Here is an 18,371-nt window from a genome sequence, read left to right as displayed (position 1 = left end):
GGCCACCATGTGTGGAACCATGGTATTAGTTGTAAAGAACAGAAAATAAATTTGGGGATTTTAATCCTACGAAAGTATATTGAGAGTTTGTAAGGGAGAAGGTTCCTGGAGAGGAACCTCCGATATAGTGGGAATAGCCCTCGGCCACTGTTTTGGCCAGCTTTTGTTTTTGTTCACTGTGTTTTTCCCCAACTGTTTTTGCATTTTTATATTTATTTTTGTATGCCATATTGGTATGGCATCACTGAAGCTACCCCACTCTAGGGATACTATTGCCTAGTGGCGGTTACCTGCTACTACAATTCAAATTGTCAAAACCCTGTAAATACTGTGTAAATTGTGGGCACCTGTGGAGTGTTGCAACTCCTGTCTCTCCTCTTCTGTCAGCGGATACTCACACCCCCTAGTATATGATTTAACAATTTTCTTCTCAAGTAGCCTTTGCATTAGCCAACTCCTTAGGAAGCCACATGACACATTTCTACCTCACTTTTACTATAGGTCTTTTTCCCAATCCATGACCTAGCAAGAAAGTTATGCACCAGTTAACTGTGACAGCTTGAACTAAAGTCAACTGGGATATCATTTAACTTTGGCTTTGTTCATTATACTTGTTACTTCAAAGGCGCATGCTGCAACACTGTATATGGAAATGAATGGTCTCAGTTCTAGCTCCATAATATCACACCAAGTCTTTGGCCGTATAAGGCTGCAAAATATTTATATATGAAAAATTTTTTTTTTACAAATGTTCGAAAAAAGAGGTGGAAATTAGTTTACATTTCTTAGAGAAGGAAACTCTCACAAGCTATAATGGGGTTACATACCGTACAAGTCTTATAATACCAGGCTAAATAACAAACACATATAAAATGTTGCTAGGGCGACAAGCTAACTTAGGAGTTCAATGTAGTATGGTACTATGTTGTACTTAAGTCTTTTTGAGAAATATCTATAAACGACTTTCTGTCAGGTTCCAGGATTTAACAGCACTGGCCTGGGGATATATTGGGAAGGTGGTTGATACTTGGTAATTATGTACCAGTGAAGCCACCGAGTATCAAGAATCAGAAAGCCATGACAGGCAGGGAATATAGATTCATAGGGCCACCTATACTGTATAAAAGGATAAACTGATACAGAACATTGTAAATAGACACCAAAGAATCATATTAGAAATACAAGTGTACACTGTTGTGGGACAATAATGCTATTTTAAAAAAATATTAAATATTATTAACAATGTTTAATATTCCTGTAACAGTCATGGCATTCAGAATTTTGCTGTTTTTAAATAACGCTGTTGGAAAACTACACTTTAAGAGCTTGTGTACTATTGGTAGCTCCTACCTGGCTGGCTGAGGAGGGGCTGGCACAGTGCTTCCTGTAACACGCTAGCATGTGTGCAGTCTGATTAACCAGGATCTCTCTCACTGTCTTCAGAGGCTGGTTCAACATGGCTCTGTAGGCTTGAGTGAAGAAATTCACAAACGGCAAGTTATTTACAGGACAGTCAAAAAATACCATAACCCCTCATGCATTTGCAATGTCATTTCTTTACAAATTAAAATGGCTGCTAACTATGCAATGCACTGTATACTATGCCACAGAATAGTATTTTATCACTAACATGTATGCCACTTAATTTCTTGAACATTCCTTAAAAAAAAAGAGGCTGTAGAAATTATAGGGTTTGGAATATATTAAAATCTGGAACTAGGTTCTAAAAGGAGGCTGAATAGGAGGCTGTGTGGTCCAGTGGTTAAAGAAAAGGGCTTGTAACAAGGAGGTCCCGGTTCAAATCCACACCTCAGCCACTGACTCATTGTGTGACCCTGAGCAAGTCACTTAACCTCCTTGTGCTCTGTCTTTCAGGTGAGATGTAATTGTAAGTGACTCTGCAGCTGATGCATAGTTCACACACCCTAGTCTCTGTAAGTCGCCTTGGATAAAGGTGTCTGCTAAAATAAACAAATAATAATAATAATAAAACAATTTCTGCTCTGCAAACATGCCTAAATAAAATGTACATATTAAGGCAACCAATAATAAGAAAATACATATAGAAAAAGCATTAAATCTAACATGGCAACTTATGGTTCTATATTGTTATATATAATACCGCAACTTATGTTCATAAATATTGGATTACCTGTTTTGGCAAAGAAATTGATAAGGGCATCTGTCTCACAGCTCTTATATAGGTCAGCAAGCTGGGAGCTGCAATTCAGACCCAGGTTGTGGATACGCAGTCGTCTTTGGCCACCAACAGTTGTGTACAGCAAAGCACACTGCGAAAAAGGGTATAGCTTGTACCAAATGTGTGGCCCATACAGCTGACACTAAATTGAAACTGCAAACGAATTCACAAGCATTTATAATCCGAAAGAGATCCAACAATAACATTAGACTGTCGAAGTAAGAGCAGAAAATCTCTTAAATGCCAACAGTTACTTAACAAAGGTAGTTAAACATGTGCCGAGTACAACTTACTGTACTGATGAGGAGCGAGATGTTGATGCAGATGTAACTATATACTGTACTGTAACAGTGTGTCTGAGAGATGTTGTCAATAACAAAAGTACCTGCATTAAGGCTCCAGTATCCTCGCTGAGCTTGTCATCATGTTTGAACTCCACAGTTACTGCTTTATCACAGTCCACTGCTGCCATCTCAACATCTGTGGTGTTGTTCATATATATGGCACCAAAAAAGTCAGTTGCTCTGAATCCTAAAATGACAAATATGCATACAAAACTTTAAATAAAAATCTAAACTTATAAATGGTGACTCAAATGTTTTATTTTGTTTCAGCATCAATACTTTTAAAGCACATTAAGCCAAACCTGAGATGATTATTTACTATTTATTATTATTAATATTTATTATTTAATACTGTATAAGACTGGTATGCATCACAAATACTGCAGCAATATTAACAAGTATAATTATAAAGCTGTTTTAGATGTATGTTCTTTGTATTTGAAAGTAATTGTTAAAACAGACAACTACCATTTGTTTCTCTAGTAATATAAATTAATATTAAACATGGTCAATCTTCTATTGGAATACAAAGCAGAAGGAAGCACAACCTAATAATATAAATCTGAAAACAAAGCTTAATAATTAACATACATTATGGTTGATCTTGCTGCAAGAAACCCAAAAAACACAATATATTCTCAATTTAATCTATACAACTTGGATATACAGTTACACCACATGTCTGTAGCATAAGTGAGAATATCATTATTCATGCTTTATCACAATAATACATATTTGATGCATATGGCATTTTGAGAAACCCATGCGCAGCTCTATAGCAGGATCAGTACCTGTGCTCGTCCGGACCCGCATGATTGCATCAAATCCTATCTTTTTCTCAACATCTTTTCTTAGGTCTTTCAAGAAATGTTCCCCATCAGACTGAATCTGTGTGAAAAAAATAAAAAGAAGATATACATACTTTATATACTGTGGCAAGGTAGAGTAATGGAGAGAAAAGTGTGTGTGTACATGGGTGCGAGTTGTGGTTGGCAGGGAAAAAGGAATCCTGCCTTAACGAGTCCTTGACTGGAATGTGGCTTAGGCATAATTGGGTAATTGCCGATTAATTAAACCTCAGCCACATGACATAAAATCTGGCCTGTTCTGGTGTTTGGGTAACTAATTTAAGGGTGCAAACCAGCCTTGCCAAGGTGGCTTTGTCACAATATATATGGGAAATACTTCACAAGATGGCAGTACACTAACATAAATGCTATTGCCCTTAGAATGATGTAGTTTACTATCATTAAAAATAATGCAATCAATCCATCACTTCATTAATATATTCATTAAATGACATGATTAAATTACAAATGTTAATCTACATTGAATCTATTGTTGTTTAGTATTCTCCTTTACCAGTATTGGATTTGTACTACTAGTAAACCCGGATCCCGTTTCATAAAAGTTCTGCGATTGCGATGTGCTTGCGAGGACACAGAGGTCGTCGCTGCAAGCGTTTCATAAAACACATCGCTAGTGCTGCCGCTTGCAATCACTCTTTTGCGACCTGCGTTGAGAAAAATCAGTAACTTGGTGTGACAGGATAGCGTCACGGCCCAGCAGGATGAGGGACAGAGACAATTACAATTACATAATTACATACAATGGCAGGTATGCTAAGGAAAGCCAATTTTTCGAAAGAATAAATTGATACAATTATTGAAATGGTTGGTCAACACAACTTTGTTCTATTTGGCAAGTTGTCAGGAAGTTTAGTCACAAAGAAAAGAAACAAAGTGGCAGATGATCATGGATGCAGTAAACACTGTCGGGGTGGAGCAGAGAGCAGTAGAAAGAAAGGGATAGATCTAGTGAGCAGAACGAAACTAAAAGAAGGGAAAAGAAGAAGGGAGAGGAAAAATATGTCAATGAGCAGAAAAAAATATGATTCATTTTAGGAAGTGGCTTGATTACCAGCTCTCTCTACCTGGAAGTTGTTGTATTTGTAAAGGGCTCCTCCTGTGTGCATTGGGATGTCACCCAGTGTGGCCACATCCACAAACTGGCTAGGGAAAAGGAACAGGTCCACACAGCAGCTGTTTGCCACACACTCCTTGGTCAGACTCTCATAAACACCCTTCTGGGGCTGGAACAGGATCTTCAGGGAAATACAACATCTTAAAAGACACGTACACTTTTTCTTCAAATGCATTTACAGTAGAAGCTTTAATACCGGTGATCCTAACTTTACTTTAAATATTTATTGTCACTGTGTAAACTGTTATAAAGGTCTTTAAGCTGTTTCACAATAGATATGGTTTTCCTTTTCTGAAGTAAAATTTAAGAAGAAACAAATACCATAACACCTTGGAATATAAAGCGATAATATCCTAAAAGTAACTGGAATAGTTAAAAGTCACTGGAAAATATATATTATATATATATATATATATATATATATATATATATATTTACATTTCTAAAACAACATGCAGCTCATGGATTAAACCACATCATACACAAACTGTCATCGGACCAGAGGATACTAAGAGCTTCAAAAGCACTACATTTCTAGTACCTTCTCTTTCTCTGTGTTCACCAGCTTCCTGTCATCCCTGTTCTTCAGTTTCCCAGGTGCTTCAGCTGTGGGAATGGATGACTGGAAGATGAATAGTTTGCCACTGCACTCTGCAGCCTATTGCAGAAGAAAAGAACAAGAATAAATACACTACCAGAATTCAAATCGGGGCACTGAATTCTTACAAACCATAGAGTTTTATTTTAAAATAGAGGGGTTTTTTTTATACTATATAGCATGTTAATTCTCAACTGCCACTAAGTGGCTTCTGACAATCAGATCTGCTCAGTCTAAAGAAAAGCTCCCCCTACGGTAGGGGAAATATTTTCTTATGATATTTTATTCACATGGATTCTCCATAACTTAGCCCAGCAGTGAAGCTGATGAGCTTTGTAAATTAGTTAGCATGTCTTAGGAACCACTTGTCTGGTTTTAATGAAACTATGTAAGGATATTTGTTTTGCTGTGCTATTTCACATTATGTATATCAATGTCAGTCACGATGACCTATCTTTTCCTCAACCTAACACCTGTAGAGTGTCATTTATACCGCTGGAGGGTATGTTACCGACATACCATTTTTCAAAACACCATACACATTGTACCCAACAGTTGCAGAGTATATGAAGCACAGCAAATAAAATAAGTAACTATGGATGAATAACTTACCTTAATTTATGAGGGATCAAATATGTACATTACAGTAATGTGCTATAATGAAATTAATGGATGATGGAATGCACAATATCTGCAAAAGCCATCAACAGGACTATTGCAGGAATTTCTGCATTATTTGCAGCTGCAGTCAACTGTTAAGTAAAAACTTGACAAAACACCCTGTTACTGTGAGAGATCAAAGTAGCAATTTGAATTATTCCAGGGTAACTTTTCTGCATTAAATTATGTTTGTGGTATAGGATATACTCACAAGATGGCAGTACACTGTAACCTATATGCTATTGCTCTAAAAATGAAGTTTACAGTCTGCCCTAAAACTGCTCTACTTCAATGTAGCTTAGCTAAAAACATTCACACAAAATGTTTCTATAAAGTCTCAAGTCTTGGTTCTGCCCTAATAAGGATTTTTCCTTTCCCTTTACCAAACACTGGCTTTCTAACCTTCAATGCTTCCATGCCAGCCTGGATGACAGGGGCAAAAACAGTCTCGCTCTCATTGGTGTCAGCAAACATCTCTGGAATCTGGTCCAACAGGCTACAGACAAGGATGAAAAGCATTAAGAACTAGAAGAAAGCAGGCTTCAAATCACGCATCTTCTCTGCAATCAGAAAGTTAACTGTTTTTCATAAAATAAATTAGCTACGAAGTGAGTGTAAATGTGTTCTGAAAATGAAGTTTCTTTTGCAGCTTGCACTTTATTTGAGTAATTATGACACCATAATTGTGTGGAGTTTTTTCATAATCCTGAGTATATTGTAATAGTCAAAAGAATACATTTACTACAAAATGTGAATGTTTATCATTTTTTTTACTCATCTTTATTCACAGTAGAAAAACCCAAAGTGGGTAAAGATTGCGAGATACATACAATTCATAAATAAGCTAATAATATAGCTCCCTACTTGTTGATAACGGATTGAGATTCTTGAAAGTCTACAAGGAAGCCATCAAGCAGAGGCACAAACATCTCAGACACGTCTGAGACCACCAACATCTGGGGCTGGGCCAGGTTGCTCTTTACATTGTAGAAGTGGAGAATCGTGTTGTAGGTAACAAATCCAACTTTAATTACAGACTTCTCTGCTTGCTCCTCCCTGAAAGGAAGAAGACAAAAACAGTAATTTCCTGAACAAAGTTATCCAACTTATCCTGTTATAAAGATCTATATGGGCCTCAACATTTTACTCAGTTTTAACAACAGATTTTGAGTGAACTTACTTAAACTTATAATAAATGTCTGGTATGCAAAATTATTAATTGCTTGAAGAGCTGGTTCTAGTCATTTGTTCAAGCAACTGCAGTTTTAAAGCATGACATCATCATGACATTGCAACCCTCACTCCACAGCATGCAATAAAAGTGAACAGTTCAGGAAACAGTGTACAATTTAAGGCACAGTGCTAATAAAAACGTAAACAAGCCTGCTTATATGCTTTCAATTGCAGGACTCTTATATCATGTCATCTTGAAATGGTTCATAACTTCATAGTCACAAAATGTTGTGTGTTACAGCGCACAAGCCCCCTTCTCTTAAATTCAGTAACGCTAACCAGGGGTGTCCAATCACAGTCCTGGAGGGCCATTCCACTCCAGGTTTAACAGGTAAAATGAGATAATGAACTACTTCAGGGTCTGGATGGAGGTTTAATTAAACAATTTAGAAAACGGTTGAAACAAAGACCAGGAGTCAAAAGGCCAACTTTGGTCACCATTAGTTTAACATATGTATTTCTGCTCTAAAAATGTTTAGTTGCTAACAAAGACATTCTACTCTCACTGGTTGCTTACTGTGGACACTAATGTTATTATTCTTTATATATCTACTGTGCCTGTCTTCCAGCAGAACCTTTGGAACCCACAACCATTGACTTATATGCCTGACATAACGTTTTCCACATCTGAATTGTTGTGGTGATGAAGAAACTGTGAACACAGCTGTGTTTAATAATTGTTATTTTCTGACATTTTATTCACATGGATTCTCCTTAACTTAGCCCAGCAGTGAAGCAGATGAGTCAGCTGTGTAAATTAGTTAGCGTATCTTAGGAACTACTTGTCTGGTTTTAATGAAACTATGCACATCAATGCCTTTTCCTCAACCTAACACCTGTAGAGTGTTATTTATACCACTGGAGGGTATGTTACCGACATACCATTTTTCAAAACACCATACACATTGTACCCAACAGGTGCAGAGTATATGAAGCACAGCAAATAAAATAAGTAACTATGGATGAATTACTTACCTTAATAATTTATGAGGGATCAAATATGTACATTACAGTAAACGATGTGCTAATGAAATTAATGGATGATAGAATTCACAACATCTGCAAAAGCCATCAACAGGACTATTGCAGGGATTTCCTGCAGACAACTGTTAAGTAAAAACTTGACAAAACACCCTGTAACTGTGAGAGCTCAAAGTAGTAATTTGAATTATTCCAGAGTAACCTTTCTGCATTAATGTGGTATGGGATATACTCACAAGATGGCAGTACACTGTAAACTATATGCTATTGCTCTTAAAATTAAGTTTACAATCTGCCCAAAAACTGCTCTACGTCACTGTAGCTTAGTTGAAAACATTCACACAAAATGTAAGTTTCTATAGAGTCTCAAGTCTTGGTTCTGCAAGAAACAAAAAAAAAAAAAACACTTTCTAAAATAATAAAAAGCTTTGTTTGACTTGAGCTCATTAGAGAACTATTGTGAATTACCAGATAACAATTCCAGATATTCAGCTTTTTATTCAACAATATTTCAAAATGTTTTGAAGATTTATTTATTTATTTTAAAACATGACTTAAAATATTTAGTGCATGACGGACTGCTTAAAATAGAATGTAAAATCTGCTTTTCATTAGTCTGGCTAACTTAATATTCAGGTTTTCAGTTTATACCAAACTGCTTTCCAAATGATGTAACCTTTTACACAAATATTTCCACATAAGTGTTTTTTATGGAGATTAAAGCTGTCTACAAATAGTTCAACACACCTACACTAAAAAGCACTTTAAACATAGTATAGTTATAAAAGAAAAGACTGCTGTGAAATAAATGCTGTTGCACAAAAAAAGTATTTATATCGTTATTTAGATACACTACAGGATTGGACAGAACTGTCTTCATACAATTTTGTATACAATGCTGTAGGTCATACCATTCACAACTGAGCCTACAAACCTCACAACTGCACAGATAACTGCACTGTAAGCTTTTATATCCAACATGTTACAGAAATGAAATAATCGAGCACCACCACTCGGTAACCCCAGGAATGAGTGCACTGCTTTAATACGCTGCTAATGTTTCGAAACGGTTGTATTGTTTACCGGACAACACCAGTAATGTAACTTAACAAAGAATCCTACAATTTAATTCAGAAAATTATAGAATACAGTTGTTTACCAAATATTATCCCAGAAACGTAATAGTATTGCAGCCATATTAGGCCAGAGGCTAAAGTGAGACTGTCGCCAACAGGACAGAAATAAAACCAACAGGAAATATTACCTGGGAAGTTTATCCAGCAATGTTTTCAGTTCCTCACATATCAATTTGACCAGGCCACTCTTAATGTTGCTGTATGACACATCGATCATGAAGATAAAAGCCGGAGGGTTTGCAGGCCTGTTATTCTGTAAAAATAAATACATATTAAAATAAAAACATCAATGCATGCCACAACTAGAAAGCAATCAATAAAGCATAAATAAGATTAACTTGTTTCCTAATTCACTTTTAAATGTCACATTTTTACAACTGTAAACCAAACAAAAAAAAAACACCTTTGGTACAGTAGCATACTTATGAACATTTGGAAACGAGGCTGAAGTTGGCTTCTTATTCACCAGCTTCTTATTCGCCCAGTTTCTTATTCGCAAGCTTTTAAGTGCATATATGTATTTGTCTACGTTGAAGAAGTAGCCTTGAATTTAATTGGTTAAATCACGTTGGGCCATCGATTTCTCTGCAGGTACCTGAAAAGGGGCAACCCTCCTGCAAGTCCCACTTGTATTTAGCCCAGCCCAACGTGGTTTACTGGGGCAGAACAGAGAGTAAACATGCCACATGTGCCAATTGCACAGCTTCTTCACTGGAAAAAGCCTTGCATTTAAAGGGTTAAATCACTTTGGGCCACCGATTTCTCTGCAGGTACCTGAAGAGGAACAACCCTCCTGCAAGCCCTACTTGTATTTAGCCCGGCCCAACGTGGTTTACTGGGGAAGAACAGCGGGTAAATATGCCACATATGCCAATTGCTCAGCTTCTTATTCGCTCTTTATGTATGTATGTAGAATAAGTAGCCTTGCATTTAACTGGATAAATCACGTCGGACCGCTGATTTCTCTGCAGGTACCCAGCGAGGGGCACCCCCTCTGCAAGCTACACCTGTATTTAGCCCAGCCCAACGTGGTTTAACCCGTTAAATGCAAGGCTACTTATAAATCAAGAGTAATGTACGCTATTGCTTATAAAGACCCTGAGAATAAGCGTGTATTATGTCATTGCAATTACTCAGGAGAAACAATGTCTTGTAATTTATCCAAACATCAATATTTTTCAACAAAACTTTCAGGAAGTATTGGAAGGTCCCTCAGGTCATAGAATAACATGTTTGTATACATGTATCTCTAAGCAGAATACATAATAATAACACAAAAACTTGTGTTAAAAAAACATCTGGGGGGGGGGGGGATTACCTAGGTTATCAGTTTTCTGCACTCTTGTCAGAATTACCTCAAATGCTTACCTTGCAGTATTCCAAAGAGGCAATAAATTCGTACGATCCTAGTGATAGCTCTGGCCTTTCATAGTAGTCCAATCTCCTGCCAACATGGTCCAGATGCTGGAAATAGAATGGCGGTACTGCAAGACAAAAAAAAAACCCATCTATGATATTGCACTGCTGTAACCAATTCAAATCTAACCGAATGTTTAAAAATTATACATCATTATTGTAAATGGTATAATGGAATGTACTCATTGACCTTTTTTAATTGAAACTAACACAAAACAAGTGCCAATAAATCTGACTGAATTCCAGATCTTAACTCAGTTCTGGATCTTTTCTATTTCTGTGTCCTCTGTAAAGAATAAAAGTATTAAAATATCATTATTAATTACTGTCAATCCAAATTGATAAACAGGGTCATATTGCTTCCAAAATATTTTAAGACTGGGTAAGTTAAAGGAATGTCCAATCATAAGTGCTGCTTATATTGTATATATTTTCACTAAGCAGCTTAGCATACTGAATTTGGCTTTCATTCAGCTGTACATGACCACATGGCAGGGTGAAAGCCCTTAATGTAAAAAGTGTGTGTGTGGTAAGGTTGGCAGGGTTGGGGTTAAATCTGTCCCTGCCAACAATCACAGGCGTGGCCTTTCCCCAATTATGTAACTGAGTGCTAATTGGGGAGTGGCCACATGTATAAAAGGGGAGAAATCCTTTGTCTGGTGTGTTCATTGGAGTTTTTGTGAGTATATGTATTGTGTTGATGGACTGTCCAGTGTTTTTGTTTAAACTGTTTATTTTGGCCCCTGTACCTTGTTTGTGTATTCAAAGTGTGCTTACGCGCTTAACTGCAGCTTTCCCGACTCCGAGTCTCCTTTCTGATGCTATCCTGCTACATATGGTCAGCAGTGGAATAGTGCCCCACGTTGCTAACAGTGTCACCACTGTTGGAGGGCCCAGCAGCCAACGTTGGGGCAACCCTCTGTAGAGGAGCCCCGAAAGAGGAAAAGTCACTCGGGCGTAGGGGGTAGAAAGGAGGTTAAATGGGCACCCCCTTACAGAAGACTCAGGACCACCTCAGGCCAAAGGAGGAGGCGAGGGGACCACTTCCGCCACAACCACGAACACCACCCCTATGTCGCGACTGTGCCTATGGGTCACAGCCGTCGACCTGGGCTCCCCGACACCCGGCACTTGTGTCCGGACCTCGGTCGCCTGCCCTTTTCCCTCTGGTGGTCCAGAAGTCACTCCACAGTTGCCAAGGCTCGCACCTCGGCTGGCTACTGCACCCGCCCAGTCACCAACCTATGATCCCGACGCCCTGTTCACATCACCTGGGTCCCCTGTCGCCACAAGAAAGCACCGGAATCGAGACTAAACCAGCCGCCAGCCCACCCACAAGAATCCGGAGGAAGAAAACCAGACAAGGGTGGCCGATTGCGGCCATGTGTGCTGCACACATGAGGGGAGATGTGTGGCAGGATGAAAATCCTTAATGTAAAAAGTGTGTGTGTGGGAATGCAAGGTTGGCAGGGATGGGGTTAAATCTGCCACTGCCAACAATCACAGGTGTGGCCATTCCCCAATTATGTAATTGAGTGCTAAATGGGGAGTGGCCACATGTATAAAAGAGGAGAAATCCTTTGTCTGGTGTGTTGAGAGGAGTTTTTGTTAATATATGTACTGTCTCAGTGAAGGCCATTGCCCAGTCTAAGCAGTAGTGTTTTTTTTTTATTATTATTTGTTTATTTTGGCCCCTGTGCCTTGTTTGTTCCTGTTTTTGTGTTCTAAAAGTGCAATTACGCGCTTAACTGCAGCTTTACCGACTCCAAGTCTCCTTTCTGATGCTATCCTGCTACAAGCACTTAATGCACTGCATGTGGGGCAGCGCACAGCACTTTAACAAATACGGCATGATATCTTCTTTGAAAACAGACACACAGGTCACATAGAAATGAATGAGATGTTCACCCATTAAATACATTTTGACAGGCACATTTAACCTATAAATAACTTTAAACAGAGTTCTTGCTTGATTTGAGTTGAATAAACAAAACTTTTGGACAACTACTTCTGATTTTCATTCTTTAATAATTCTTTATTATTTATAATGACTTACCTTCGTTGACACAGCTGCAGAAAGAACACTGGTATCTGCGACCACCATCAATAAACTGCATTAGCGGACACATGTAAGCCTTGCAGCGATTACATCTTATGGGCCCGGTCTCTCCATGGTTTACAAGATACAGAGGAGTCTATAAAAAAATTAAAAAGAGAGATGTGTGGTGAAAAAATCATGGATTAATATGATTTTCAGTCTAAAATGTAGGCCTCTGTTTTGGTATATTTTACCTGGGAAAAATGATGAAAAATGATATGCAATAAACAGAACTGGACCCTTCATGGTTAAGTTCGAAACTGTACATAATAGAATGGCTAAACTGAAGTGCAGGCATTTTTATTACTGAATGAACAGGATGAAAAGAGACTCTTTAGAATATTTCACTCAAATAAATCATGAGCAATCTAATTTAAGCTACAGTTCCAGTTAGGTGCATTTATAAGACTAGCATAATGTTTCTGCAGGCATCTGTTAATGTGAAAATATTAAATTACTTGACACAACCACATTTTTGTCTGAACAGAATTCACATCAACCTAGTTTCATTTATTTGTTTATTTACAGGCTACAGTCCTTTGCAGCTGCTGACTAGAATATCGTACAAACAATCAACCACGACTGGACCTCAGTATATACAAAGGGAGGGAGCATCAGATATTTAGAAACAAAAGTATGTTTTTATATATGATTCTGTATAAAGTCCAAGACAGCAATTAAAAGTCCAAACACATAACTAAGCAAACAGACCAATCATTTTCTAGAATTAGGTTCTGCATTATCATATTCAAATGCCTAGCAACTTGGAGACAACACTATCATAGTATCAAAGGATATGAATACTTTTGAATAAGCATTTTTGGAGTTTTCCAAAAAATGGCTGAAATAATTGTAGATATCCATTTCTTGTAACTTTTTTCCTCATACACAAGGGCAAAACTTTTGCTACAAAGATTTTTTCCTAAAATTCTTTGTTTAATACATTTCCATTGGAGTATGTAAACTTTTGACTACAACTGTATATATATATATATATATATATATAAAAATTACAGTAAATAATAAACCCCCAAGACATTTCCTGATTCCTTAGAAATGCATTGGATGAAAAGTTAATAACTGCAGGGAAATGGTATTTAACAAAGCATTTAAAAAAATTAAAACATTTCATAACATAGATGCCTGTGTAAAATGCCAAAATGTTTTTTTTTTTTTTTTTTTTTTTTTAATTCTTCTAGCATATGTCAAGTATTTTTGTTGTATAAAATTGCTGCAACAATTATGAGCATTAAGTATAATAGCACCATTCTGTAGTCAGCACTGCAATTCTATGCCATCGGCACCAAACTTTGAGAGGTTACTTTGAAGCAATTAACTATATATTAGATAACCTGGTCCCCTGGGATGTAAAGGTATAAACTGAGTTAAGCAGTTTCTGGTCTAGAAACTAAGGATGGTGCGTACTATAAGACAAGTTTAAGGAAATGTTTTGAACAGCCTTATGACCAAGCGACTGCCACATTATACAAACATTGGATTTAATCCAATTGACTCATATAATTAAGACTTTTGTTAGTTTATGTTTTTTTATATAAAGATTATTTGTTAAATTTCTAGAAATTGTGTACTTTGCTTTTATTTTATAAAAAAAGTGGATAAGTTGACTAAATGATTGTCCTTAAATCAATATGTTGGTCTGCGACTGTAGATTAAAAAGGAGTATAATAACATGGCATGTATGCATCATGGCAAGTATGCATCATGGCATGATATTAGAAATGACTCCTATCTTTTCTTGTCCCTATTTTCAATGAAGCTAATTGATAAGGAATTTGTATGTTTAAAGACCACTTTTCTACCCACCCACATCTTTCCCTTCTTTCATTTGGAAAAGCTCCAAGTAGTGGTTATATAAACACTGGTAATAAAATGGCAATGCACATTAATCTTGGTGCATGAGAGGTGCATGGATAGTGTTTCAGAAATGTACAGGAAGTACACTGTAAGTAACCATTGCAATACCACACACAATTTTAAAGCAATAACTCTGAAGTACAATACATCTTGAATGTACCCATATAATTTCTAACAACATCAGAGTAGGGATGCTTTGTAAATGGCACTGCATTTTCTAACATTTGTAGCATTTTAATTTCCAATTAGAATCTGCACTGTGGATTACTCGACATGCAAAGAATCACAATGGCACTGTAACTAATATACAAAGGTAACATTGTAACCCTTTTTTATCCAGTGTTACAAAGAATACATTGTTCTAGCTTTGAATGTGTGATACAGTAACAATGGACAGCACAAAACATTATTTTGTATTATATATGCAATTTACTGCCCCACTTACTTTTATTCCTAGTAGGTATACTTTTATTGCTAGTCGGTATTTAAAAACAGGTTTGGCACGTCTTGATTATTACTGACTGTGGATTTTGGAATTCAATATTTTTTTGATACTGTTCTGTAGCCATTTCCTTTGTTGTAATTTGCTACGAATGCTTTTCTCAAATGGGAATCCAGCCCTTTGTCTTGACCATTATCTGCTGTGTTGCCAAAATCTTCTTCAATGTTGGAAATAACTGCCTCTTTTTTCCTGGTTATTGACTTTATAATGCAGCTTAGTTACTGTGTAATGGTTTTCAATTAATTACGGTAATATATTTTTAAAGTAGTTCTGTTACATTTGTATAGGCTTTTAATGGCAATGCGCCCATAATTTTGTTAACTGCTTTTGTTTTGTTTTTATAATGATCGTTTGTTAAACTACCAGACATTGTGTATTTTGGTCTTTGTCATTAATTATTGGCTAACGTTCACAAAATGCTTGTATTTAGCATGTTTTCTTGAACTAAGTGTAGGGCGCCGATATTTATGTCTGCGACTGTATAATAGAACACATTTGGACAGCAGACACATTGAACAGGAATTTGAATCCAAACTCATGTAAACAATGCAGCCTAAGCCAGGATACGTAATTACAGAGTGGTACCTCTTTGTAATATAAACACAAGCCATTAACATGAACAATACATATAGAAACACTGTCCTTCCAGTTCCCTGGATTTTTGTCCCCAGTGTACTCTGTGTAATGAAGTTCAATCTGACCTTTGCAACTATATTTGGCTCTTTGCTCTTCTCTCCCTTTCACTTTATTATTAATTGGGGGGGGGGGGGGGGAGCATTACCAATTGTAACATAGCATGGCCCAAATACAAATTTAGCATTTCTTTACAATTGGGCCATATCTACCTCATACATAACCGTTCATTCATTCTTTGTTACCGATTAAAGAATATTAATTATAATACAAATTAAAACTGCAGAAGAAAGAAAGTCAACTTTATAAACTGGTACTTTCCTGTGGTGTGTAAGAATTAAAGCAGAAAGACAGCAGCATGTTACACAAGTTACTGTTATGATAGAGAGACCAACAACAGTGGCAAGCAGTGAATTATAAATCACGCTCCTACCTTTAAATCAGAGGTTAACCAGTTAACGTAACTTAATGTAAAATGTTTACCACAACATGCTAACCTTGTAAGCCCTGAATGCTACCATGAGTTTCTAAGTATTACAAACTACCAACCAAAGGTTTAAAAAATTAGATATGTTGCTCGTAATAATATGACACAGACGATTAGATTTTTATGTTATGTGACTAGTTTATAAGGCTGGGGTGATGCATCGTATCGTTTGATCCCCATCCATGGTCAAGCATGTGAATCAAGCATTTTTCTCACACCGCTTTCTCTGCGAGCATTCGTGCACCCCATTCAAAAAATGTAAGGTGATTGTATTTGGGTTCATTTTATTCCACTACACATAAACAAATGGTGGGAAAAAAAAACAAAGATAGCTTTCCAAAAGTAGTCTGTTTGACCAGAACATAGAAGCATGTTAAACATCCCAGCAGTTAGTTTTGGTGACTTTAAGGACATCAATGCATCGGCTGTTTTAGAAAACGATGCATCAATGGTAAAAAAAAAAAAGGAGGCATCGTCCCAGCCTTACTAAGTTACAAAGTCCCCTAAAGTTTATGTTTCATGGTGTAGTTGAGAGAACATGGTTCAAATATAGATGTGAAGTATCACTACCAAGTATTGATGTTTTATCCAAATATTTACAATGCATACCATGCACTTCACCTTTGACAAGGTAAGCTACAAGAAATATAATCATATTAAATCAATCTTGCAAATACTGCTTTCATTTGAGAAAATGAAACACTGCCAAATCAAATAAATTATTCACTGACCATCTTCATGATAACTGGCCTTCTAGGCCCCTTTTGTAATTACTCTGAAATAATTTAAATGAAAATATTTAAAAGAGGCCTTAAATGTGAAATGGCTTTCATATCAAAGCACCTCTGTATTGTAACACAGAAAACATCTCACAAACTTTAAGAGAGAGTGTGCAGTTCCAGCAGTTCAAGGTCTGCAGTGTTATGCTGCTCCTTTTACTTCTTAAAGACATGAGGAATGTCTTAGAAATAGACTTTTTAATGCAGGTCCTTTTCTTTTCTTTGGACTTGTATGCAAGCTGATAAAGAAAAGCTGGATGATCTGCCCGTAGATTTAAAATATAAATCACGGTTACCTCATTCCAGTTTGAACAAGCACTTATTTCTTCACAACTACATAAAGATGGAAAGGCAGAGGGAATTGAATCCATGCTGCTGCGGATAACAGGATACATCAGCAAGTTTTAGATCTGAAATGGTCATAACAGTGGATAAGTCTGTCGAGAATCTTAAGGTTTAAATAATGTGGATTGATTCTTCCTCCAATTTAATCAAAATCTGCAGATACTACGCAACCAGGGGACTGACTTTTTGCTTTCATTATTTCCCTAACTGGGTAGCAATTAACAACTGTTTATCTTAACAATTCAAAGCATAAAAATGTAATTTTAACAATTATGGGTCACTGATCTAAAGGCATGCTAGATCTTGCAAAGATTTTTTTCATAACATAAGTAAAACAAACATATTTGGACCACACAGGCTGTAGGGGGTGCCCTATTTGATCTGCTGTTCAAGGTTAAGTATTTTCAAAATGAAGTTTCCTGAGATCCACCTTCTTGCTAACAACTATAATAAATCCACATTGCAGAGTAAGTAGTGGGGTTCTGAAGAATATAGCATTACATGTGTCCACAACTGTTTAAATAAAGTATATGTCATTTTTCTTTTCATTGTTAACATCCTGACAACTTTTTACACTTATAACTTTAAAGTCTGTTTCAAAGCTCTTTTCAAAAATATCCACTCTAGTGTACTGATAGTGTTTTGCCCACATTATCAACAGATAACACATCAATAATGATCCACGATGTTATACAGAACAGAAAAGCCAAAACACTTGTTATGTTTTTTTTTTTTTTTTTTTAACTCACTCTTACTGCAATGATTTAGGAGGACAGATCTCAAGTCCTAAGTTATAAGTTTAAAAAGTTGCCAGGATGTTAAAAGAAAAATTACCGCTAAGTTATTTACACAGTTGTGGCACCACGTGGGGGATGTATAACGCTATATTTTATGGAACCCCCCCTACTTACTCTAAGAACAATACCAAATAATAATACCAAATATAACATGAATCTAACATTATCTTACCTCGTTTTGAGGAACTGTTGCTAAGGGCCTCATGACTGCTGCCAGAGGAACATGGCATTGTTTGGCAAGATCAGCTGTGCAAGGGAAAGTGTATGTTTTAAGTGCCCTTATATCTTAAAACGTGCACAACTA

General features: G+C 36.7%; 1 protein-coding gene across 1 annotated transcript in view; it reads right to left on the bottom strand.

The window, feature by feature from the left end:
- The window catches only part of LOC117420703 (protein transport protein Sec24D-like), a 42,603-nt gene that overhangs the window by 5,064 nt on the left and 19,168 nt on the right, over positions 1–18,371 (bottom strand). The window contains exons 8-19 of the mRNA XM_034034241.3: positions 18,240–18,313; positions 12,608–12,746; positions 10,504–10,619; positions 9,264–9,388; positions 6,650–6,841; positions 6,188–6,281; positions 5,069–5,185; positions 4,478–4,648; positions 3,336–3,432; positions 2,586–2,731; positions 2,153–2,291; positions 1,351–1,469 (exon numbers count right to left, since the gene is read on the bottom strand). Coding sequence (XP_033890132.3) covers positions 1,351–1,469; positions 2,153–2,291; positions 2,586–2,731; positions 3,336–3,432; positions 4,478–4,648; positions 5,069–5,185; positions 6,188–6,281; positions 6,650–6,841; positions 9,264–9,388; positions 10,504–10,619; positions 12,608–12,746; positions 18,240–18,313 — 1,529 coding nt within the window. The remainder of the gene's footprint in view (positions 1–1,350; positions 1,470–2,152; positions 2,292–2,585; positions 2,732–3,335; positions 3,433–4,477; positions 4,649–5,068; positions 5,186–6,187; positions 6,282–6,649; positions 6,842–9,263; positions 9,389–10,503; positions 10,620–12,607; positions 12,747–18,239; positions 18,314–18,371) is intronic.

The sequence above is a fragment of the Acipenser ruthenus genome, chromosome 1 (genome assembly GCF_902713425.1).
Source record: "Acipenser ruthenus chromosome 1, fAciRut3.2 maternal haplotype, whole genome shotgun sequence".
NCBI classification, from domain to species: domain Eukaryota; kingdom Metazoa; phylum Chordata; class Actinopteri; order Acipenseriformes; family Acipenseridae; genus Acipenser; species Acipenser ruthenus.
Note: the sequence above shows the minus strand (reverse complement) of the source record. Positions and strands in the feature narration are given on the sequence as shown.